Source organism: Myotis daubentonii, chromosome 11, assembly GCF_963259705.1.
Source record: "Myotis daubentonii chromosome 11, mMyoDau2.1, whole genome shotgun sequence".
In the NCBI taxonomy this organism is placed as follows: domain Eukaryota; kingdom Metazoa; phylum Chordata; class Mammalia; order Chiroptera; family Vespertilionidae; genus Myotis; species Myotis daubentonii.
Window position 1 is genome coordinate 79,694,110 of NC_081850.1, and position 25,174 is coordinate 79,719,283.

General features: G+C 62.9%; 1 protein-coding gene across 1 annotated transcript in view; it reads right to left on the reverse strand.

Annotated features, from left to right (window-relative positions):
* AK8 (adenylate kinase 8) overlaps positions 1-24,014 on the reverse strand; it is a 60,187-nt gene extending 36,173 nt beyond the window's left edge. The window contains exons 1-9 of the mRNA XM_059658819.1: positions 23,880-24,014; positions 22,441-22,525; positions 18,130-18,179; positions 16,212-16,325; positions 14,439-14,507; positions 4,425-4,506; positions 3,794-3,865; positions 3,511-3,711; positions 2,171-2,302 (exon numbers count right to left, since the gene is read on the reverse strand). Coding sequence (XP_059514802.1) covers positions 2,171-2,302; positions 3,511-3,711; positions 3,794-3,865; positions 4,425-4,506; positions 14,439-14,507; positions 16,212-16,325; positions 18,130-18,179; positions 22,441-22,525; positions 23,880-23,963 — 889 coding nt within the window. The 5' untranslated portion in view covers positions 23,964-24,014. The remainder of the gene's footprint in view (positions 1-2,170; positions 2,303-3,510; positions 3,712-3,793; positions 3,866-4,424; positions 4,507-14,438; positions 14,508-16,211; positions 16,326-18,129; positions 18,180-22,440; positions 22,526-23,879) is intronic.
* Positions 24,015-25,174: the final 1,160 nt, after the last annotated feature.

Consider the following 25,174-nt stretch of genomic DNA (forward strand, 5'->3'; position numbering starts at 1 on the left):
CTGGGATCCCGACAGGACGGACGCCCGAGCCCACGTCCACCCTGGCCCACCCATGGTCACTCCACACTGCAGCCCAGGAGAGCGGAGACCAGGCAGAGCAGCAGACAGGACTGCAATCCGGGCCGAGGCGGCTGCAGCGGGTGGAGCAGGTCCTGGGAGGAGGGAGCCGTGCGGAGAGGAGCCCCAGGGCCCCGTGTCGGGGGGCGGGGGGGGCGGGGGGGGCACCGAGTCTCCTCGGGGTGAGACCCCACGGCCTGCGAGGAAAGCCGCCGGGAAGCTGGGGGCTGAGCGGGGCTCCCACGGCGCGGAGATGCCGGCCTCCTGACGGCCAGGCCCCCGACACGCGGCTGAGACGGGAGGGCTGCGCCGGGTGGGGGACACCCTGGCCCCCAGTGAGTGCGGCCGGTCCCACCATCACAGAACTAAGACCAGGCCGCACTGGCCCCACGGATCCCGCACCAGACTGGCTGCGTGATGAGACGCAGCTTTTACGCTTGATCTTCTTAAAGCAGAACCACACTAACCAGCCCCTCAGCAGTGCGGGCACCACAGCGTCCAGCATGGAATACAAACCGTGGGGGGGGGGGCGACAGAGCAGGGAACTGTGGCCCCTCGGGGGAGAGAGGAGGCGTGGAGCCCGATCAGGAGCCGACAGCGAGGCCAGCGGGCGCGCGGGAACTTGAAAACAGCGATTGGAAACAGGCTACGACTTTCAGGAAAAGACAGGCAATGTGAGTGACCAGATGGAGAAATCTCAGCAGAGAAGTGGAAACTAATTTTTTAAAAAAGAGAAAGGAGCAGATGGAAGTCTAGAACTGCAGACCATCAGGATGGGCCGCCATCGGTGACTTTGGGGGCGGAGACCGGGCATTAGAAAGGATCAAACTGGAGCAAAGAGGGGGCTTGGGGGGGGGGGTTAAGGGGGGAAACGGCTGGAAACAAAGAGTGGAGAAAGGGGCGGAGGGTGCACAGTCCAACACACATATAATTGGAGTCCCAGAAGGAAAGGGGGGCAGACAAGAATATTTGAGAAAATACGGCAGAAGAATTTCAAAATCTGATGAAAAGTATCAACCTGCAAATCCAAGAGTCCGAGACCCAAGAAGAAACACACAGGGAACCACACCTGAGGCACCGCCGTAAAATCTCCGAAAGAGAAAGACAGAGAGCAGCTGCAGAGTCGCCAGACGGGGAAGCGGCTCCGTCCGCAGGCAGGGCGGCGGGCGGCACCGCGAAGCGGCGAGAAGCTGTCACACGGCTCCCGCTGCCGCGGGAACCCCTTCAAGGAAGAAGGTGAACGCCAGACGTGCTGAGACAGAGGAGAGCCGGGAGGATGCGTCTCCACGGCGTTCACCACAGGAAGCGCCGAAGGAGGCTCTCTCGGCGGAAAGAGAACGTGTCAGTGGGAACGCGGGTCTGGACCAGGACGGGGGTGGGGGGGGTGACGTGTGGGGTGTGTGGAAGCCCTTCTGCCCTGCACTTCCTGACTTTCAACAAAGAGCGCGTCAAGTGAGAGCGACTGCAATGTGTTGTAGCGTGTGCCACATGTGTACAGGCGACATGTATGACACAAGAGCGCGGAGGACGGGAGCCGGGCAAAGGGGATGTCCCACCGGGAGGTCGTGCTGACGTGGAGGGGGGCGATGTTAATTCAGGGTGGACGGGGACACGGGGAGGACGCACACGCAGTCCCCAAACCACCGCCGACAGAGGAACGCAAAGCCACAAAGCCACAAGGCAGCCGAGATGTGAAGTGATTACTGCAAGGACCTGGTTAGCCCAGGAGTTGGAGGAGCACGGGACAGAGGACATAATAGAAGACAAACACCGGGCTGGGCCGGGCCGGTTTGGCTCAGTGGATAGAGCATCGGCCTTCGGACTGCAGGGTCCCGGGTTCGATTCCGGACAAGGGCAGGTACCTCGGCGCAGGCTGCTGGCCCTGGCCAGGGTGTGTGCAGGAGGCAGCCAATCGATGTGTCTCTCACATCGATGTTTCTCTCTGTCTCTCCCCCTCCCTTCAAAGGGTGACTCACGGAGAGAAGCTGCCCACGCCGGTCCCTCCTGGCCAGCCCCACAGAGCAGGCACCTGGAGGGCGGAGGCGGGAGGCTGGAGGCGGGGGTGGGGGTGGGGGTGCGGGGGTGGGGAGGCCGGGCGGGCGGCCGCACTCACGGTTGACGAGGCCGTACTTCTGGGCCAGGAGCCCGGCCTGCAGGCTCTTCCCGCTGCCCACCGGCCCGCAGAGCAGCAGCTTGGGCGTGAAGGGGGCGTTGGACCGACGGTTGGTCTGGACGTAGGTCAGAGCTGGAAGTCAGGAGGAAGGTAATTAACGCAGGCCCCAGGGAGAGGGGCGGGCGGCGCAGCCCCGCTGGCTGTGGGGCCCTGGCTTTGGGCGGGCACGGAGCCACGCCAGCACTGAGCCACCGCACAGACGGGCAAAGCCCTGGGGCCTGGCACAGGGCGTGGGGAGGGCGTGCGAGCAGGTGGGGGGCGGGGGGCAGAGGCCCCTGAGCAGGGGAGCTGCCGCCCAGTGGAGGCCCGGGCCCTGCCCGCTGCCCAGCTGCCCACACCAAGCGGGGTCTCCCCCACCAGCCCCGCCTCCTGTCAGGGACCCAGGCATCCAGCGCCCCCGGTCCGCTGTGGCGGCCCTGTGACACCTTTCCGCTCACGTAGTCTCCGCCCGACAAGGGGCTGGGCCAATGCTGCCCTGAGGAGCCTGCCGGCTGACCTGGGCAGGTGCGGCGGGGGTGGCACTCTTTTTAAAATATATAAATACTTTTTATTGCTTTCAGAGAGAGAGAGAGAGAGAGAGAGAGAGAGACAATTATTGACTGGCTGCCTCCTGCACGGCCCCCCACTCGGGATCGAGCCCGAAACCCAGGCATGTGCCCTGACTGGGAATCGAACCGAGACCTCCTGGGTCATAGGTCAAAGCTCAACCACCGAGCCACACCGGCCGGGCTGCCCTCATGTTTGGAATCAAAGGCACAGGTGAGTTAAGAGACTGTTTTCAAGGCCATGAGGACCCTCGGCACCATCATCGCTTAGCGACTGCGAAGCTAAATGCCCTGCAGGCCTGTGGGCCAGTCCTCGTGTCCCCACTCACAGAGACCTGGGGGCGGGGCCACGCTCCCGAACCCCCCGCCACGGGGCCGTCGCCACCAGTGCGAACAGCCCGGAGGACGCGGCCCCAGCAGGGTCTCGGTTCTCAGACCGCCCGAGACCGGCACGTCCAGAGAGCACGGACGAAGCCTGATTTACAGGCAGTGACTTCGCTGTCCCGACGCCTCCACCGCTCATCACACTGCAGAGGCGAACCAACAGCAGAGAACGCGCCTTCCGGCCCTCAGCCCCCCGCTCTGCGTGAGCTGCTGCTGATGAACATATGCCGACACGCGTGTTCCTTCAGCGCCCAGGCATGACCTCGCTATGAACGCTCGCACGTGAGCGAGGAACCCGGGAGCCGTGACCGTGCGAGCTCTGAGCCGTGGCCCTCGCCCGTCCGCGCTCACCCTGGTAGAAGACGTCCACGCAGGGTTGGTCGGCGCTGATGACCTTCAGGACCCCGGGGTACGAGGGCAGCACCCCGACGATGTTCCTGTGGTGCCGCAGCAGCCTCTGCACCGTCTCCCGCTCCGAGATGCCCTCGGGCACCACCAGGCGGTTCTGGATCTCAGGCTCGGGGGGCCAGTCGAAGGTGGTGTGGTAGATCTCTGCCGACGACAGGGCACAGTTGGGGTCACCGCTCGGCTGCGTGGGGGGGCGCAGAGGGGGTACAGGGGGGAGGGGGCGTACCTCCAGTTTGAGGATCGATTCTCTTCCCCAAGTTCCTTTCGATCAGGACTGTGTCCGGGGCACTCAGTGCGACTGCAGAAGAGGAAGAGGGGGAGGGGAGGGGGAGGGGAGGAGGGGAAGGGGAAGGAGGGGGAGGGGCAAGGGGAGGGGGAGGAGGAAGACAACCCGGCAGGTGGGGGCGGGTCCCGGACACTGGACTCCTTGGGCCAACCCCTGCCCCACCGTCTCTCGCTGTTCATGACAGTGAGCCACCGCCATCTCCCACCCGAGGGCTCTCTCGGCACCAAACACAAAGGCCTCGACCTCAGGACCGAGGACCACGCACGCCTGACCCTCCGACCGCTAACCCTTCCGGGCCGTGCTCGGCGCCGGCAGGCACATCTCGGCACACGCGCCTTTGCCAGGTTTCTCACTGTTTCCTAAAGAGAGACTCTCAGATGTGAGATTCCTGGAACAGGAACCACCAGGGTCCAAATAAAAGCCCACGTTTTAAAGACCGAACCGGGATGCACAGAGTTCCCTGAACTAGGCAGCGGCGCTGGCCTGGGCGGGGTGGGCGCCGGGCGGGCTCGGGGCGGGCACAGCAGGTCTCCCTGGGGGCCGGCAGCTGGGGGGCCTGGCATCTACTCACTGACGTGCCTGGGGGTGATCCCGAGAGTCTGGATCATCATCGCCTGCTCCCGCGTCTCGGGGATGCCGTCCAGGATCCAGCCCTGGGTGGAGAATTCCCAAAGGCGCCCGCTATTTTTATCTCCCAGAATTTTCAGAATTAATAAAGGAACTGATAGCTTTATAGAAAGGCCGAAGCTCTGAAGACACCTGTAGTCTGTCTGTTTCCCGTCACCAAAGGCTCCTCCCGCCTCCCTCCTCCGAGCTCTCGCTGCTGCGGCCACGGGTGGGTCCAGCCTCGAAGGTGGACGCACCCACCTGCTGCTCCCTTCGCCCCGTTTCGCGCCCTTGTCTCTGAACCGTGCCGGGCGGGCACCAGGCTGCCGCCGGGGAAGAGCCTCCAGATAAATGTGTGACTCCCGACGCCCTGGGCCGGATGGCGGCCGTCCTCCCGCATCTCCGTCAGCTGCAGGCGTCTGGGGAAACGCCGGCCGAGCGGAGCGCCGCACTGCTGCTGTGCGCGCGTTTCTTTGATCATTAATGAGGCTCAACCGTTTTCTCCATATGTTTACTGGCCAGTTGCGTTTTTTTCTTTTCCAAAAATGCCTCTTCCTGCCATCTCGGCACGTCCCCTTGGGGTTCTCGTCCTTTTATTTATTGACAAGGGCTCTTTGCATATTAAAAGCATTAACCCGTTTTGGCAAACACTACCCCAGGCCCTTCGAGGCCAACAGTGTTGCCAGCGTCTCCCGCAGCCTGTCTTCGGCTTTTCATCTCGTGTGTGGTGCTGTCTCTCACACACGTGTTTTTGGCCGAATCGATCACTGTCCTCTTTGATTCCAGCGCCGTGTGGATGTGCGCAAAAGCTGAGAAACGTCACTTGCGTCTAAACCAGGGGTGGGCAAACTTTTTGACTCGAGGGCCACAGTGGGTTCTTAAACTGGACCGGAGGCCGGAACAAAAGCATGGATGGAGTGTTTGTGTGAACTCATATAAATTCAAAGTAAACATCATTACATAAAAGGGTACGGTTTTTTTTTTTTTTTTTTTTTTTTTTAGTTTTATTCATTTCAAACGGGCCGGATCCGGCCCGCGGGCCGTAGTTTGCCCACAGCTGGTCTAAACTGCGTCCTCCAGCGCTTTTCGCCTGTTTGGTCAAGTTCCGAGTGGAGCCCCTTTTTATTTTGGAAATGATGTGAGGCTGCGGTCGCCCTTGTCTTCTTGCGGCTCACCCGCCAGCCCGGCCTCGTCCCTGCAGCGCCTGCCCCTGCCCCTCTGATGCCACTGGCATCGCAGTCCGCACGCTGGTCGGAAGCTGGCCCTGGCCTCTGCCGGCCTGTGCCGTCCTCACAGCTGAAATCGTCGCTGCCTATAACTTAGCTCTCTCGCAGGACATGTTCCTCCTCCTTCCTCTTTTTCCCCAAAAATAATCTGTTCTTCTGGGTACGCAGCAGCAACAACTTTTCGTCAAGTTCCAAAATGGAAATTCTACTAGGCCTGCGTAGTAACGTTAGCTCTGTAGGTTAATTTCTGAAGCAGCGACATTTTTACAGATCGTCATCTTCCTGTGGGTGCACATGGTTGTGTGTCTCTCAGCAATATCAACATTAAACAGTTTCTAAAGTCTTTCCAAGTCCCGGGAGCCATCTCTCTCTCTCTCTCTCTCTCTCTCTCTCTCTCTCTCTCTCACACACACACACACATGCATACGCACACATATTCACACTCACACACATAGACACACATGTGTGCGCACATTCACACACAGAGACACACATACATACACACATGCACATACATACACACACTCACATGCATGCACACACGCACATACACACATATGCACACACACTCACGCACGCACACACCTTAGTGCTTCTAACTGCACAGCCAGATACATCTGCAAGAGTGAAATGAGGCCACAGACAGCTTCATTCTGCAGCGGGGGTCAGGCGGGGTTCCAACACTGGCTCTCAGAAGGGGACACCCCCTGCCACACACCCCTCCCTCTCGGTCATTATGAGAACTGGGCTGATTAAGGTCAGAGGGCGGACAGGTGGGTAAGGTCAGACTCAAGGTCGCTCATTACCCTCAGCACCTGACTCCCAGGACCCTGGGGGGATGGGGCAAGCAATCTTTTTCTTTTTTAAAGTATTTTTTATTGATTTTAGAGAGGAAGAGAGAGAGAGAGAGAGAGAGAGAGAGAGAGATGATGAGAGAACCACTGATTGGCTGCTCCCTGCATGCCCCACACCGGGGGGCGAGCCCGCAACCCAGGCATGTGCCCTGACAGGGAATCGAACCCTGACCTCCTCAACGCTCAACCACTGAGCCACGCCGGCTGGACAGCAATGTCTTTCTCATAAAAACAAACAAGCCAGCCTGCCTTTCCTCAATATTAAAATATTTAGGTTCCAACAACCTCAGGTGACAGTTTTAAAGAAAAGCTAAACAAATTTGCAGAGTAGGGCGGGCTGGGAAAACCAGGCATGCTCCCACTAATTTCTTAAATTATGCAGGAAAACGCATGGCCGTGGGACCCCTGGTTTCTAAACTAACGAAGCAGAAGTGCAAAAAGATATTTTTCACAGCCTTTTGCTCCCTCAAGTCCTTGTTAGAGGCAGCGGGCACGGGGCAGGGCTCTTGGAAACGGAAGCATCCACAGCAGCGAGCCCACCAAGACGCGAAGACCCTCTGAGAGCCCCTCGCAGCCCAGACGCCCAGCCCAGGTTTCCTGAGCTTTGGCTACACTCAGACCCCTTCCCCTTTATCTGGAGGGAGGGACCGGGGCTGGCGCCGGCGCCTGGAGTCCCTCTCAGACGCGGAAGGGAGGCAGGCGCTCCGACCTCCCTCGGCTCCGCGGGGACGGCCTCTGCGTTTAATATTGCATTGCAGAGCGATCATTAGCATCTCGCCCCGTGAATCCGCAGCTGATGTCAGTATGTGGTCCGCAGCTTTTAGAACTATTTGGGGGAGTCGCTCTCACCGACTTCCAATTACACGGGAAAGTACAGCAAAGTGAGGAGCAGCTTCCTAATTAGCCGGCTCGGCTCCCGGCGCCTCACCCCGGGGGATCTGAGGCTCTGAGCCCGAGGAGGTGGGGCTCGGGCGAATCCCGGCCAGCCACGCTCCCAGAATAAGAGGTGCTAGAAACAGGCCCCCGGGGGACCCCCAGGGCAGCCTCACACCCCCTGGGGCAGCCCGCCTGGATGGGGAAGTCGCCACACCACCCGTCGGCCCACACGGGCCCAGGAACCCAGGCCCTGCGTCGGTCAGCGCGGGTCCCGGCTTCTCAGGTGGGAACCCAGGCCGAGCCCTCGGAGAAGTCTTTCCCGGACGCCTGTGTCCACACAAGGTCCTGCCACCGTCCAGACATCAATGATGAGAGAGAATCATTGATCGGCTGCCTTCTGCACGCCCCCCACCCCCCGAAAAAAAAAACAAACCAGGGATCAAGCTGGCAACCCAGACCTGTGCTCTTGACTGGAATCGAACCCGGGACCCTTCAGTCTGCAGGCCAATGCTCTATCCACTGAGCCACACCAGCTAGGGTGGTGGGCTGTTCTTTCGAGAAGAAACAGCAATTTTGGCCGAGAGCAAGTTCATGGCTGCACAACCTGGCAAAGCAAGACGCCATAAGTCGGTCAGCAGCAGCCGACCCTGCCACAACGGGCCTGGTCAGGGTCGCCCCAAGGTCGCAGGGTCTGACCTCCGGGAGAGCTGGGTGCGGGCGCATCAGCCAGGCCCTAATGAGAACACAGCATCCAGCCGGCCGCTGGCTCCGCCGAGGCTGTCAGAGCAGGTTAATTGATATTCCGAGGCCCGCGCCCCCCACACCCCCGTGGCCTGGTTCTGTTTTATCACACATCAAAGGCCCGTCTGCTCGGGGCACCGCGCCGGCGCAGAGCTGGGGGTCCGCACCGCTGAGGGCGCGTATCACAGGAGGGACACGCGCCGAGCAGATGTCACGGGTGAGAAAAAAGGAACACGGAGCAGCCGGCCGGCCGGGGAGCTGGCGGGGCCGGCAGAGCTCGGCCTGGCGCAGGCGGGCAGCGCGCAGCTCTGTGATCCTGGCCTCCCTCCCTCCTGACTACCATTAAAGCGCAATTAGCAATTTCCACGGTAAGACTCCTGCCCTCCGGGCCCTCCGCCTCTTTGATACATTGCCCGAGTCTCCTCCCCTCTCCTCCAAAGACCAGAGCGGGTGCTCCCCTGCGTTCCCGTAGGACGCCCCATCCAGCTCCGGGCTCCAGCTGCAGACTCGAGGGGGTCCCTGGGGCCGGAAGCTGACTCATCAATCAGACTCACTCGGCTCCGAGTCAGACCCGGGGACGCGTCAGGGAGGGCTCGCACGCAGCCCTTTTTCCTCATGAAATATTACGTGGCTGCCCAACACACACCAGAGAAAAAAGGAGACATTTCATCAGCCAGAAAGGAAACGAGTCTTAAACGAGCAAGTCTGGCCACTGATGAGTCCCAGAGGCAACGAGTGAGCCAACACGCCCACAGTCGTCCCGGTACCCACGGGGCACCGGGCCAGGACCCTGTGGTACCGAAATCCGCAGATGCCCAAGTCCCTTAGATAAAATGGCACAGCCCAGCCGGCGGGGCTCAGTGGTTGAGCATCGACCTGTGAACCCAGGAGGTCGTGGTTGGTTCGATTCCCAGTCAGGACACGTGCCCGGGATGTGGGCTCAGTCCCCAGTGGGGGGCGTGCTGGAGGCAGCCGAGCAATGCTTCTCTGTCATCACTGATGTGTCTCCCTCTCCCTCTCCCTTCCTCTCTGAAATCAGTAAAAATAGGTTAAAAAATAAAATACAAAAGGCTTTTAAACGGCACAGAACCATGCACACAGTTGGCCCTCAGCAACCACGGATTCCAAACCACGGACTGAAAACACTGTTTTCCACCCGCAGTTGATTGAATCCGAGGATGCGAAACCTGGGGATATGAAGGTCCCGCCGTATATTTACTGAAAAACCGTCCACGTATAAGTGGACCCACAAGTTCAGGTTGGTGTCGTTCAAGCGTCACCCATATTTCGATGTCTAGCAACACTTTTACTTCAGAGCATAACCTCCCCAGCCAGCCAGCCCCGGGTGCCCCACGGGCTGCATCCCCGACCATGTGCAAGCACACGGGACCACCCCTCCCTCGCTGGCCCTGCCCACGGCATGTCCCACCCAGGCGGCCCTGGGCTCGCCGCGCCCTTCTCCTGCACAGCCCACGTGGCCTGTGCTCCCACGGGGCCGGGGGTGCAGGTGTCCTGCTCCTCGGCGACTCATGTGTGACCAGTTTATGCAAACATGCAGATCCAGGCAAGTGTGTGCGCCCAGGACTGCAGGCTACAGCCGGGTCTCCAGGTGTTACACGTTGGCAACGCACACACAGGTGTGAGTGTTCAAGAGGCTTTCTGTTCGTTTCCAAACAGAATTCGCGGATGCTGGGGGCCAACTGTGTGCATGGTTCTGTGCCATGTAAAAGCCTTCTGTATTTTGTTTTTTAACATATTTTTACTGATTTCAGAAAGGAAGGCTCTGGGGGGAGAGGGAGATAGAAACATCAGTGATGAGAATCATTGCTCGGCTGCCTCCGGCACGCCCCCCACTGGGGACTGAGCCCACATCCCAGGCGTGTGCCCTGACTGGGAATCGAACCAACCATGACCTCCTGGGTTCACAGGTCGGACAATAAAAAATGTGTGTGTGTGTGTGTGTGTGTGTGTGTTTCAGAAAGAGAAAGGAGAGGAATAGAAACATCAATGAGAGAGAAACACTGATCAGCTGCCTCCTGCACACCCCCTACTGAGGATGTGCCCTGACCGGGAATCAAACCGTGGCCTCCTGGTTCATAAGTTGACGCCCCACCACTGAGCCACGCTGGCCGGGCTAAAAAGTATCTTAACGTCAAATTCACAGCAGAGGTCTGTGGTGGGCCTGGGAGCCGCCTGCAGGGGAGGACGTGTGGGAGACTGCACGCCTGGGGAGCCAGCCCCCGCCCGCCTCGGAGTCGCGGAGGGCCCTGCGCTCTCAGTCCCCCTGCTGCTCAGGCACCAGGCTTATCCTGCGTTGCCAACAGCGTTTTCCTCCCCTGGGCAGTGAGGGCCTTCACGCACATCCTGCGATTCTGCCGCCCACAGGGCACAGTGGGGGGCGGGGGGCGGGGAGGTGCTGCAGCTCCGCCGGCAGAGGGGCCACACAGGCCACTAAGGAGCCCTGCATCACCCCTACCGCCAACCACCCAGCCTCAATCACAGGGGCCAGAGACGCCCCGGGGGAGGGCCCCGAAAGTGTGCTCTGCAGCCCTGGTGGCCTCTGTATTAGAGGAAGCGCCCGGCGTTCCCACCACCAACACTGGCGCGGGGGAAGGGGGAAGGGGGGAAACACCCGCGACCAGCGAGGAAGAGGGGACCCCAGGAGCCTGCCCCGCCGAGCGAGCCTGAAAGTTGGTCCCACAGTCCTCGGGGGCCCCCCCCTTGGTCGGGGAGTAGTGGGGCGTCCACATTAAATGCGATAAAAAAGCTAACCTGAGACGGCAGAGTCTGTCGGCATCTGATGTGCAATAAGGGACCCCCTGCTGCTAGCGGGGGGCGAAGTGTGGCCCCGCCTGACCGGGAGGGGGGCCGGCAGTGTGGTCCCAGGTCTGCACTGAATGGGCCCATCCTCCGGCTCAGGGAGGGGAGATGGGAGCCAGGTGTTTTGAACTTGAGCTTCCGGAAGGTCCGCTTTCCTCCCAGGACCCGCAGGCCCTTCCGTGGGGCCAGCAGTGGGTGTCGGTGCCGCGGCTGCTGGTCTGAAACAGGGAGACGCTCCTACCCCTGTTGGCACCTCGGAAGCCGGGCCTCGTGTGGCCATTTCGTTCCGTCCGTCCCTCACGTGGCCTGGACCGGGCCTGGCGCATAGCAGTGCCCACGGTCTTAGCTGGGAGAACCCACAGGACAGCGGTGAGGGTTCCATCTGAAAGTGCCTTGGACTAGCGCGGGGTCTGCACGCGCTGTGCCAGTAAATGCCGCGAACCGTCGCCCGTGTCTCCGTCCTGATGGGCCAGCTCTGGCCTGGGCTGTTACCCTCCCCGCTTTCACCACCACGAGACGCCAGGCTGGTGAATCGTGGGCAAGGCAGTCATTTCTGAACTTCTCTTCACCCCCACCTACCGGCGTGGCCGGGCTCTGTTCTTGTGCCTCTGCTTTTGGTCGGCGACCAGCTGACCTCTTGCCCAGGTGCTGGGGAGGGAGACCTGCAGACCTGGCAGCTCACGAGCGGAGCCCAGGCGCGCACAGGATGCTCACACGGCGCAGGAGGCAGGCGCAGTCTCCGCCCCGCTCCGCTGGGACCCTGACTCTCACCCCCGGGTGCCAGGCTGGAGGAGGCAGAGGCAGCAGCGCCGAGAGGGGCAGGCCCGGGAAGGACGGGAAGCAGGAGGGTCTTGGCGGGGGAGGGACACAGTGACTTTCGCTTCAAAAGACCAACAGCCCTGGCTGGTGTGGCTCAGTGGATAGAGCATGGGCTTGCGGACTGAAGGGTCCCAGGTTCAATTCCCGGTCGGGGCACATACCCGGGTTGTGGGCTCAGTCCCAGTGGGGAGCGTGCAGGAGGCAGCCAATCGATGCTTCTCTCTCCCCCTTTCCCTTCCTCTCTGAAATCAATAAAAAATATATTTTAAAAAAACCAAACTCTTGTGTGTGGAAGGGGCTTCAGGAGGACTTTTCCCGGGAAGCAGGGTGCCGGGGCGGGAGCACGGGGCACTGGGTGCCTTTTGAGCTCAGCCATGTGAGCGTCCTGCAGCCAAGAAAGAAATCCACTCATATTTTAAGTGACACTCCGCACGCCCCCCCCCCCCCGGGCAACACAAAGACGGGACTGGGAGACACAGGGAGGTGGGTGAGGCGCCCCAAAAGGAAAGGGACTCAGCCATTCAGACAAGTGGGGCGCAGACACAAAGACAGACGCGGAAGCCCGTGGGGCAGGGCCCCCCACGCCCTGAGCCCACTGCCCCTGCTGCTTCCTCTGCCCTGGAGATGGAAAGGCCAAGGGGCCCACCCAGAGCCCGCCTCCCTGTGACAGGGCCCATCAAAGTGCCAGCTCTGGTCTCAATGCCATGACTCACTTCAAAGACATTCTTCAAAGAGATTGCATCTGCCACAGAGAGGGGGCTGCGCCGCCCGCTGCGGAGTCCTGACGGTGCGCGTGCGCCATCTCTCCCTGCACACTGGCCCCGCGTCTCTGCTGAGCTCTCAGTCCCCAGGCCCAGCCCCGAGCAGCTAAACCACCACCATCCCCACACACATGAACATGCAGCCAGGACGCTGTTTGCTTTGGAGGGGTCTGTCTGGTTGGAGCAGCCCCAGCGCGCAGAGAGCAGCCTCGCCTGCACCCGGGTCCCGTCTCCCCAGGAGACACGGACAGGGGGCCGGGCCCTGGAAGCTCAGGAGAAATGTCAAAGCCAACGAAAGGCCGCGGCTGGTGTGACTCAGTGGATAGAGTGTCGGCCTGCAGACTGAAAGGTCCCGGGTTCGATTCTGGTCAAGGGCACATGCCCGGGGGTGCAGGCTCGATCCCCTGTGCGGGGCGTGCAGGAGGCAGCCAATCAATGATCTTTTCTCATCATCGATGTTTCTAACTCTCCCTCTCCCTTCCTCTCTGAAATCAATAAAAAATAGTAAGATTTAAAAAAAATTTTTTTAAAGCCATGAAAGGAGCCATGTCTTTACTCTGCAGGTACCTGCAGCTTGGGCGCCATCAGATCAGAACCCTGAGGTGAGGCCGCAGGGAGGGCAGTGCCCACCCGCGGGCGGGGACAGGGCGAGCGAGCGCCCGCAGGACAGGCGCCGAGCGGCTGAAGCGGGGCTCCGTGTGCGTCTCGTCCGGGGAGGACTGCGGGACCTTGAGCGAGGCCCTGCTACCCCAGATGCCCGTCCCTGAAACGGCTCCGACCGCCTCTCGGGCACTGGGCTCCGTGAGCCTGAATGAGGCTGTGGGTGCGGCACGCAGCCCTCAAGGCCCCCGGCGTCACGCCCACAGTGTCACACCCTGTGACGTCACAGCCGCTTTGCCCAGAGCACCTGCCTGTGGACAAGGTGCCAGGCCAGTGTCCCAGTCGACCAGCGTCAGTTCGGTAGCACCGTTGCCAAAACAGGCAGAACAGCGCTAACTGGTCGTTGTAAGTACGAGTATGCATGGGACACCTCCAGCCCGCCGCGCTCGTTACGCGCACAGTGTGGCCCTGGAGCTCGACACAGTAGCCATCGCTTGTAGTTCATTACACGCTGGCGCTGGTGGTGGCGGTGGGCAAGGGCCTGGGAGCCACACGCTCCCTCCGAAATCACACAGCCACGCCTCAGTCTCCTCATCCGTGAAATGGGAAGCAACGTGCCGCCCGGCGAGGGCTCCTGGGGGGCCCCGAGGAGCCGGGTGTAGAGCCTTGTGGGGGGGGGGAGCGCCCGTGGGTGCACAGCAGACACTCCCTGTACCTGTTGTTCCCCCTTTTGCCCTCCACACCCCCCACCCTCTCCACCCTCTTTTTGGTTCTGGTCACCAATTCCAGTGTGTGTGTGTGGGCGGGGGGGGGGGCGGGGTCCTGGGACACCTGCTGGTGTCTGTCATACAATTCACTCCACTCTGGCTCCATCTACTCAGAGGTGGCACCCGAATCCTCAGGTTGAGGGCTCAGAGTTTGGGGTGCCCCCAGACCCCACTGCCCCTCCCGGTCCAGGGTGTCCGCTCCCTGTGCTCTGCTCTCAGATTGCGTCATCGGCGCTGGCTGGTTGCCTCATCTACCCCCACCCCCACGTCCACACTGTCCTTCCATTAAAGGCCCCCCGTGACCCCGTGATGGGCTGATGGGCACCCCAGATTCCACCTTGTCGTTTCCCCTCCATCCAAGGTGAAACCCACGTCCACGGCCTGACCCTCCCCGAGCTCCAGTTTGGCCATGGCCCCCGGTCATCTCCGCTCGGGATGGGACACTCGCCCTCGCCCTCGCCCACCTGGTGACCACCCCGCCCCCTTCCCCCAGCGCCAGCCCCCTGGGCTCTCACCCGGCTGATGCAGTCGTCCTCGAGCAGGCGCTCCTGGACCAGTCTGACGAGCAGCACGCTGGGCACCGACTGAGGAGGGAGCACAGGGGAGTGAGGGCGCGGCCGGCGGGCCAGGGCCCAGGCTCCCAGGGGCTGTGCTGGCCCGAGGGCCACGCCCACAGATCCTGCATCTTCCGCAAACTCAGGCTCTGAGCTCCGGAGAAGCTGCTGGACTGGGGCTGTTTCCGCCATTGCCCGTATCCCCCAGCTCTCTCGGCACTTCCCAGGCTGGTGGGGGGGGGGGGCAGGGAGCATCGCCCCTCCTACCCTCTCCTGACCCTCCTGACCCCTCTGTCCCCTCCGTCCCCAGGCAGGGCCAGCTGACATCCAAAGCCAGCTTCCAGGGACCCATCTCCTGCCCTGACAACACCCATTCGTTCAAACAGGTAGGGATGCGTGGGACACAGGGACGCTGGGGGTGGGGGGAACTGTGCAATCAAAGAACAGGAGCTGAAAGGCGACAGGTGGGGGGCGCAGTGCCCCCCAGTCTGCGCAGCGGGGGACGGGCTGCTGACTCTGAGCGGCCCCTCCGGGTGCCCCCCGCCGGGTGCTGTCCAGACGCCAGCTTTGATGTGTCACAGAGCTGAGCGGGGCTCCGGGCCTTCTCCACACGCCGCCGAGCTGCCTGCGGGAGCCAGGCCCCCTTCCAGAGCCGCCAGGCTCTCCCGCCCCAGCCCCAGCGCCTGGCTCTTTCCGGAGAACCGGGGACACACCGATGGGGCCCAGCGAAGCCCCGCGGTCACAGCCCAGGGGCAGCCCCGGCCCTCCTCCTCCGCTCACTCGGTGACGCGGCCGGCTGCACCCAGCAGCTCCTCTCAAAGGGGCTGTGCCAGCTCCAAACAGCAGGCCACCGGCCGGCGGGCGCCACCTGCGACCAGGCCCCTAGCAGGGCCGCGTGCACCCCTTCCTTCAGCCCCTGAGACCTTGTCCTCCCTGACCCGCCCCCACGTCCTGGCCTCTCGTCTCCCCTGCACCCGGGCTGCCGGCCAGAGAACCCCAACAAGGCCCCCTGAAAGCAGGCGTGTGGCCTGAAATGTGCTGACCGTCAGCCTAAGGAATCCCGGGAGGAATTTCCTAACCGCCCTCCTCTCTCCGCTGAACTTTACACCCAAAAGCATCTTCCCCTGGAAATAAGCCCCTTCCCCCCTCCCCCGCCCCTCCAAACTTGTCTCCTGCAGAAAGTGAGATTCCACTTTCTTTCTAAAACCATCTTCCTACTCCCAACGTTGGCGGCCCTCAAGCTGTAACCCCACACTCTGGCTCCTGCAGGACCGTGGGGGCAGGGAGGGCAGGGGGCAGGGGCAGAGGCAGGGGAAGGCACAGGGGCAGGGACAGGGGAGGGCAGGGGAGGGCAGGGGGCCAGGGGCAGGGGACAGGGGAAGGCACAGGGGCAGGGGGCAGGGGGCAGGGGAGGGCAGGGGGCCAGGGGCAGGGGAGGGCAGGGGAGGGCAGGGGGGCAGGGGGCCAGGGGCAGGGGACAGGGGAAGGCACAGGGGCAGGGGGCAGGGGGCAGGGGAGGGCAGGGGGGCAGGGGCAAGGAGGGCAGGGGGACAGGGACAGGGGAGGGCAGGGGGCCAGGGGCAGGGGGCAGGGGAGGGCAGGGGGCAGGAGCAGGGAGAGGGCAGGGGAGGGCAGGAGGGGGCAACACTTGCTCCCCCTGAGTGCCAGGCAGGCCGTGGGGCAGGAAGCCTGGGACTGAGCAGTCAGAGGCGCTCTGTGGGGGGCGGGCCCTACCCTCTTCCTCTCGTAGTGCCTCCGCGCCCCTTCGGCCAGCTCCGAGTGGCCCATGGCCAGCAGGCTGTCCAGGGTGAGGAGGTTGGTCTTCAGGTGCTTGGCGAGCCACATGGCCTGCAGGAAGCAGAAGCCGGAGCCATAATGGAGGGAACCCCGGGACACTCCCAGGCCCTTCCCTGTACCGTGAGCACAGCCTGGCCACAGGGGGGCGGCTCCGGGAGACAACCCCAGCGGCACCCCAGCCGCCCCGCCCGCTCAGGAGCTAAACCCCTGCCCCTGCTGCTGGCTGCGCGTGGCGGGGCCCACGGGCCATGAGCTGTGACCTCAAGGCCGGGAACAGAGATGGGCCCTAAATGTGGGCGGGCATCCTCGATGCTGACTTCTTTTCCTGGTTGATTTCAGAGAAGGACAGAGAGATGGAAACCTCAGTGAGGAGAGAGAATCACTGGTCGGCTGCCTCCTGCTCGCCCCACACTGGGGACCGAGCCCGAAGCCCGAGCATGTGACCTTGACCGGAATCGAATGCAGGGGACCCTCCAGTCAGCAGGCCGACGCTCTACCCACTGCGCCACACCAGCCAGGGCGATGCTGGCTTTTTCTTAGGGACGGGGAGGCGGCCTCTTCTGTCCCATGTGTAGGCTCATTCACAGATACTACAGACGCGGGGAGAGTGAGTCCTCAGGGATAACGCATAGAAGGCTCTCAACGCCAAGCTGACGCCTGGCCATGTTGGCATCGGGAGGCGTGAGCCTGACCCTCTCCGCTCCTCACGCTGGAAACGCGGTGACGCGTCAGCGGACAGCCCTTGGGGGCCTCTGCCTGGATTTTACTGGATGTCGCCTTATTGTGAAGAGAGGTGCTGTGTGTCCCCCCATGAGGGGGGGGGGGGAGCAGCTAAGCGCTGTGGGCCTGCCCGCCTCGGGGAGGGGGGGCCTGACGGAAGGTCTCTTGCTCGAGTCACAGATGCTGTGTCAACGCTCCCTGGGCTCAGAGCAGAGCCAGAGCGGGGACAGTGGCGACCGTCTGGGGGACAAAGGCCCTCGGCCCAAGGAGTCCTGACGCCCGGCCGCCACCGGCTCCAACACGGCTCGGGGAGCCCAGCCAGTGCAGAGGCCACCCCCAGCCTCAGCATGGCCTCGGGGCGCTCTCCAGGAGGCCCAGGCCTCCCCAGCAGACGCTGTCGGGTGAGAACAGCGTGCGGGCCTGGTGCTGCGAGGCGACCTGGCCTGGGGCTCAGCGGGTTGAGCGTCGGAGCCTTATGGACAGGCTTTGGGCTCGATCCCCAGCGGGGGGCGTGCAGGAGGCCGCCAATGGATGATTCTCATCGCTGATGTTTCCATCTCTCTCCCTCTCCCTTCCTCTCTGAAATCAATAAAAATACATTTTAGAATAAAAAAGAACTGAAGCACAGTAACCTCCATCTTGGGTAAAAACTGCTGTTTAAAATGTTAACCCTGCTATTCTGGCTTCTGTAAACGCTTGCTTGCTTAAATAATGGGGAAAATAAGATCACTCCCACTCCAGAGAGGCCAGAAACCAGGCCCCAGACAGAGCTGTCAGTGCTGCGCCAGGCCAGGCCTGGAGATGTGGTCTCACGGCCCCTTCCCAGCGGGCAGGCCCTTCCTCAGAAGGCCCGGAAGTCTCATTCCGAATTTGGAAGACAAAGAGCTGAAAAAAAGTATGAATAGGAAAGACTTCCTCCACGTGGGGCCCAGAATTTGACAGAGACACTCTGCTCTGAGCCCGCCAGCGCGAGCGTAATAATAAAAGACTCCACATTAATTTGGCTTATCGATCAAGGCGATTCTGATTTGCAGTAAGTCAGAAGCCGGAGACGGGGAAGGACGGAAGTCGCCGAGCGCAGCCCCGTCCCGCTTTGGGGGTGTTACCGCGTCGCACACGCAGGGGACACACTCACGATGGTTGTCTTCCCCGAGGCGGGCGGGCCCAGGACCACGATCTTCGGCACTGCGGGGGGAGGAAGGGGCGCGCGTCACCGCGTGTGCGCTGGGCAGAGCGCCTCCCGCCTGCCGACGCCGGGTGCACAGCGTTTACCCCTCCTCCCGGTTTCGTTTTCTGCAGGTGACACACGTTTGTAACCGCGGTTCCCGCCAGAGAACATTCTCTGTGCGTAGAGGCAAGTGATCGCCGAGACGGCTCATTTTTCTGTCTCCGAGGGAACACGGACGGACGCGGTGAGTTTGCCAAACTAATAAATATCAGGAACAACTGAGATTCCGAACGTCGCAAAGCATTTAAACAGGGGCTTTGTCTCGGGGATGAAGCGGCATTTTACGTAAATCGACCTCGGAAGCTTTCCCCCTGTATTCATGCCCTCTTACTTAGCGAACCGCGTTCCCTGCCAGTTTACAGAGGGGAGTATGGGGAGCCTGCAGGTAGGGGACGGGTTAAAACCCGGGCAGGGACGTCTTTGTTTTCAAATATGGGCATTTCTATGCACATGGAACACAGCTGCGGGCTGCAGGGGGCTCCCGGCTGTCAGGTTCTCCCCGCCCAGAATCCCCACGGTGGCTCCCAGGCCACCTCGCGGGGCAGCTGCCGGAAAACCAGCATCTGAAGGTCCACAGGTGGGAGGTGTGCCAGCTGGGCTCCAAACGCAGGAACCGCAGGAACCGGAACATGGCGCCTGGACCCCGACCCCTCCCCTAACGGTGCGGAGCCAGGGGCACAGAGCAGAGGTGGGACGATGGGCAGAGGTGGTCCGTGCAGAGGACGGACGGGCGCCATCCCCAGCTGGGAGCGGACGCCAAGAAGGACCTAGAGGGCCCACGATGGAGGGAGCAGCAGCCCACACCCAGCAGGCGGCCCGGGTTAGCAGCCTTTGCCCAGCTTCACAGCACCTGCTCGTCTCCAGGGAAAATGCGGGGAGAAAGTCCAAGGTCATTCAAGCTGAGCCCCCCAGTGCTCACGGAGCGCCTCCTCCGTGCTGGGCGCTGGGCCTGAGGCTGGGCACTGACACGGAGGGGTCCTCCTCGGCCCGCCTGGGACACGGGACCACTCTCTCCTCAGAACACGCGTGACGGGACACTGTGTTGGCTCTGCCGCTGTGGGATTTCCAACGGTTGGCTCCAGAACACGGCTGTTTCTGAGTCTCAAAACACTCGCAAGTCTGGCTCACCGGCCCCACCCATGTGTGAGGGGCAGAACTTGCTTCTCGGACGCCCCCTCTCCTGTGGGGGTGATGTGGGTCGGGGATGGGGGTCAGGAGGTGCGCCCGGAGTCCCTCCACGGCCTGGCCGCCTGCGGGAGGCGCTGCGAGGCTCCGCCCAGCACAGCTGCACACCTCCCTCCGGGGCGGCTCGCTCCCAGCATTCTTCTGGCCAAAGGGCTGTGACCTTCAAGTCCTCCAGGGCCCAGAGGGCTGACCTCCACCGGAGGCTGGTGTGTCCTGCTCAGTGGGACGGCCTGGCCTCCCTGGGGTCCAGGGGCCGGGCAGCCTCATTCCTACTTCCTCACCTGTCATCTCGCCAGGACTGTCGTCCTCCCACAACCCAACGTCTGCGCCATACTGTCCCCCCGACGGCAGGCTCCCCGAGGTCTCAGCCCCCCTGCACAGCCTGGACCTCCCGCTCGGCTGTCCTGAGGTGTCACTGTTGTCACCACCATGGCTGCCTCCTGCCAATGGTGCCCTCTGCCCTCAGCATTCCCGGGCGCGAGCGGTAGGAAGCCGATGCCCTGAGTCCAAGGGCCGCGAGGTTGGCAGAATCCTGCACAGGAGGAGCCAGGCAGGGCCACCGCCCTCCCCCCCCCCAGGAGCAATGCAGCGTGGGGGGACACAGCACTGACTGGCTGGGCACCAGACACTGCAGCCGTGGCCGGAACGTGGGCTGTGGGGCTGCCCCGGATGTGCCCCCACTGTCACCCAGGAACCAGGCCCTGCAGGGCCACCAGGGAGAGCATCTCCCAGGCTGCACCCCATCTGGGCTCACCTGACCAGTGACCTCAGAGCACTGCCCCCCTGCCCCGGAAATGAGGTGGCTGTGGGGACAGAGGGTCAGGTGAGCTGCTGAGGGAGAGTGGAGCTGGGGTGCCACGACAGGTGTGGGGGAGGGTAGCCAAGGGGGGAGGGTGGCCAAGGGGGAGGGCCTTGTGCATGGGAGCCGTGGGACCGTGGGAGAGGGCCTGCTTGCCAGAGCCAGAGGAGGTGCAGGCGGGGCGTGGTCTGGCCCGTGCACCCCTCTCCTGGCTGCCGCTTAACCAGAGCTCTGGCCACAGGCCTCCCCCCAAGGTCCTCGGACCCTGGGCCAGACCCAGCAGGCTCAGGACCTGCGGAACCCGCGGAGAAGGGGGACGCAGCCCGACAGGAGCATTTGGGGGACGGGGGGACTCCTAAGTTGCACGTTCATCTCAACAAAGCGACAGGGCTCAGGGGCTGCTGGGGAAACCCCAACAGGCCCCGTAAGTGACACCCAGAGTCCTTTCTCATCCGTGGAAATGCCGTAGAAGGGAACAGCCACGGCCTCCCCCGCCCAGGTTCTCGCGCACATTTACCTGCTTAACTTCAGCTGCTTAAACCTAACGCCCTGCTGGTGAGTAATTATTTATCAACAGCAACACGCAGGCTGCGGGCTGCCACGGGCAACCAACTGCTTCCAACCACTTAAAACGGAATCAAAGGCTCTCGTCCTCTGCGCCCATCGAGGCTTAAGGAGGAGGCCTAAGGAGAAGACCATTTAAATTCACCAGAAAGCCCTCGGGGGCGGGCTCCTCCGCGGCTTTCCCGGGCAAACACAGCGCAGCTCACACCATCGCCATCTCGGGCGTCCGTGTGGCCCAGGGCTACTCTAAACGCCCGCTTTGTCCCGGAGCTGCTGGTCCCGCGGTGTGGGGGCTGCCCGCCGCGTGCTCACTCACTGGGCGAGTCCAGAACCTTCTCCCTCCCCACCAGCCACCGGGGAAGCAGAGGGTGAGCACGCTTCCAGGGATCACAGGCGGCTGCGTGGCTGGAAGGAGGCGGGACAACCTGACTCACTGGCCCAGGTGGACCTCCCGCTGTGTGAACGGAGATCATGGCCATGGCCGTCTCGGCGGGAAGGCAGGGAGGCACAGTGGGCAGCTGAAGGGGTGCTCCTGGCACCAAGCTCACAGTCAACGTCAGTGCTCAGTCCTGCCCAGCGGGAGGCTCAGAAAAGGCCGCTGGGCTCTCAGAACCGGAACCGCCGGCCCAGGTCTGCGAGGGTCCTCACTCGGAGCTCCGCAGCCACGCCTGGCACCTGCGGGCAGAGCTCGGGGTGGCGACCGGTGTGCCCAGCTCACGGGCCTGGCGTCTCCTTTCTCTTCCATTTTTTAAAAAAATGTTTTATTGATTTCAGAGAGGAAGGGAGAGGGAGAGAGAGAGGCAGGGCGGGGTGGGGGAACACAGCACTGACTGAAACATCAATGATGAGAATCATTGATCGGCTGCCTCCTGCACGCCCCACACTGGGGATTGAGCCCGCACCCCGGGCACGTGCCCTGACCAGGAATAGAACCCTTCAGACCGCAGGCCGACGCTTTATCCACTGAGCCAAACTGGCTAGGGCTCTCTTCCTTTTTTTTTTAAGCTACTCAGAGTCCTTTCTCATCTGAGCCTCTGAGCCCCTCCACAGGCAACTCGGGCCTCCCCCTGAGGCTGCCCAAGCGCTAAGCCGCTGGGCCGGCTCCTGCAAAGCAGGCTGCTCCAGTGAAAGGGACACAGAGCCGCTTCCCCTGACAGCCACACGGGACCGACTGGTCCTCCTGCTCCTGGCAGATGGACCCTCGGGCGGAGCCTCTCCTCCCCACGCCCCGGTCCCGAGCTCTGGCCGTGGGTCCAGCCGACCTGCACCCGGGCCACGGCGTGGGAGCTCTGGAACTCACTAAGGGGCGCCCATCAGGAGACCGTGAGGAAAATAGTGACCGTGAGTGCTGCCTGTCTAGGTAGACCAGACGCCACACTTACACCTGACGAGCGATCACAGAGCTCACACCCCGCGGGGGCCATCGGCTGGCGCGCGGGAGAGCATGAATCACGGGTTCCGTGGGCCACGACAAGGTGTTTCCTTTAATGACCCCACAAGAGAATTGCTAGCTGTGCTCCCGAAGAAATGAGGGAATTCTTCAATTCACCACCAGCCCCAGTGGTCCAAGCCCCCCCTCTCCTGTTCGGACCCTTCTTCAGACACCGGAGGACAGAGCGGCCCCCAGCGGCTGGGGTGGGGAGGCGCAGGGAGGGGCCCCGCGTGCTCACCGCCGTCGTTGTTTCGATGCAAGTGCTCGATCATGAACTGGACGGGATCCGTGGGCTGGTGGATCAGAAGCTGCTCCAGCATGCTCTGTGGGTGCAGGGCAGACACCCAGGTAGTTAACCCCTGCAGGGGCGCCCACAGCCCCCAGCTCAGGTGGCCCAGCACCCTGGTCACCGTGGATAAAGGCCAGGAGGCCTGGTCTCACCACTGCACCCACCAATATGCCCTCCCCCTGGGACCCAGCCCCTGCCCTGATGGCGGCTGCTTGGGTCCACGTGAGCAGACACGAGGGAGGGGCTGTGTGGGTGCTGCTGCGGAGGGACCTCGCCCCTGGCTCAGTCGGTCCCAGGGCCCCCCCGCCTCGTCCCTCTGTGCTTCACAGACCCTTCTCTGTTCTCATGCACCCGAGCCACGGCCAGGGCTGCTCCCTCGGCTTGGAACAGGCTGCCTCGGCCCTCAGCTCAGCCAATGTGCCTTCCTGACCACACTGACTTCCTGACCATTCGCTGCTGCAGCCCCGTGTCCCGTCACGGCCTCACGCTGTCCCAGCGCCAGGCACAGTCACAGCCAGTGCCCAAGCACACGTGTGCTGGGGGACACGGCCATCGCTGCTACCAAAGGCCCTCCAGGTGGGATGGAGTATTCACCTGCCAACTACCTCCACCGTCCTGGACAGCCTGGCCTCTCTCTCTCTCTCCCTCTCCCTCTCCCCCCTCCTCTATCAGTTAACACTTTCCAAAGGAAGCACAGGCTCGCTGGAGAGATGGAGACGGGTGCATAGCCTGAGCTCTGCTCTCCTGTGTGCAGGTCGAGGTTCAAATGACCACAGGCGTCGCCAAGGTGCCCCTGGGGGTGGGCAGACCCAACGGAGCAGACAAAGGCTCTGGAGCGGGCTCAGCGGCCCCTTGGCCCCCAGAGTCGGTGTGGCTGGACCTCCAGCAGGTACAGAAGGGTCACCTGCAGCACACGCTGGGGACTAAGGTCACACAGGGAGGGGGCCCAGTCAAGGTGGGCACCCAGGAGGAGCTTGGGCGCAGCCAGGAACTCCTGGTCCTGAGGAGGAAGGGCAGGTGGGAAGCGCTGCTGTCCCAGGAGGCGGCCATCTCGGGGCGTGGGTGTGGGCATGGGCATGCCACTGTGAGCTCGGGCGCCCCAGCTCAGAAACACCACTGCACGGGCGGGCCCTCTGGAGCTCACCCCTGCTAACCCCGCCATTGACACATGGGGGACTAGGACAGGGACTGCTCCAGGCCACCCGCCACCTGACGCAGAGCCAGGAGCCAACCCTGGTCAGGGTGGCTCGCCCCTTTTCTGCCCCCTGGGTCCGCGGGGTGGGGTGTCTTCAGACCGCGGTATCCCCCAGGGGGTCAGGGTGGCACAGGAGTCAGATTCCGCAAGTGGGGAAACCTCGTGAGAACAGACGTGGCCCCCCCAGGGTCACCTGCATCATCTCGAAGATGTGGTGCCTCTCCCCGTACTGGGGCATTTCCGGGGGAATGCGGTGCGGGCCGGTGGTCGCGTCCATGCTGCCACGTCGGCCGCTCCCTAAGAACCACCGTTGCTAGGGGCGCCGCCTCATGACGTCATCCACGCGCGCTGCTCCCTAGTGACCGCCGTCGCTAGGGACGCCGGTAACGTCATCGGCGCGCGCCGCGGGCTGGGCTCGCGCTCCAGGGCAGGGGCTTCCCCGCCGGGCCGCGCCCCCGCATCTGCGCGTCGCAGCGGGCCCCTCGGGTCGCTTCCGCTGTGGCCTCCGAGCAGTAGAGGTGCGCCCGGTGCACCCCCCTGTGCTGGGACCCGGAGCGCACCCCGACGGCAGAAGCGGACCCTGCTTCTGGTTCCGGGCTGTGAGCTCCGTGCGCTCCGCCTGGTTTTGTGTCTGTGCACTTTATGAACCAAAGCGGGCCCTACGCTCCCGGGCCCGGGCGTTAGGCTCTCTGGCCTCAGTTTCCCCATCTTTAAAACGGAGAGCAGAGCTAGGGGAGGGCATTTGAAGAGGGAAGAGAATCCATGGGGCCCACTGGAGGGCAAGGGTCCCGCTGGAAACCCTCCGCCCAACCCGCAGCTTCTGAGCCCTGGAGACACCGCCGCCCCCTCCGGAGGCGGGGCGGGAGGCCACGTGACCCGATTGCTATGGCACCCGCGGTAACAATCTGGCCGTGGCCCCGCCCCTTCTCACTGCGCCCTCCCCACCCTACACCCCACGACCCTCCACGTCCTGCCACGGGCCTCCCGCTTCTCCCGGGCCCCAGGCACCCACGGAGGCACTGCAGCTTCGGGGCGTTCTGTGAGTGAAGGCCGCTGTAGACAAGCAGAGGCTACAGCCCCAGGTTCGGAAACTGGGGAGGGGGCGAGCCGGGGTGCAGGGGCCCGCCGCCCGGGGAGGGGAAAGGGGTGCGGCGCGGTGGGGGTCGCGTCCATCCCAGTGGGGCGGGACCGGCAGGCTTGGGACGCAGCCCTGAATGGGCAGCTCTAGCTCTTGCTGCCCTTCTGCGCTCTGCGCTCTGCCGCGGCGTGTGCTCATTGTGGAGAGGGCACGTGGCCTAGTCAGTCCAGATTGCCCCCGAGTTCAAATCCCGCGGGCACTCTTACAGCTGGGGAGCCTGCCCCGGGCCTCGCTTTCCTTCCCGATGAAGTGGGGGTGTTGGGAGGACCCCAGGAGCTAACATATCTGAAGTGTTAGGCAGTGACTGGCGTCTGGTCAGGGCACACTACACAGGGGCTACTGTTAGCATG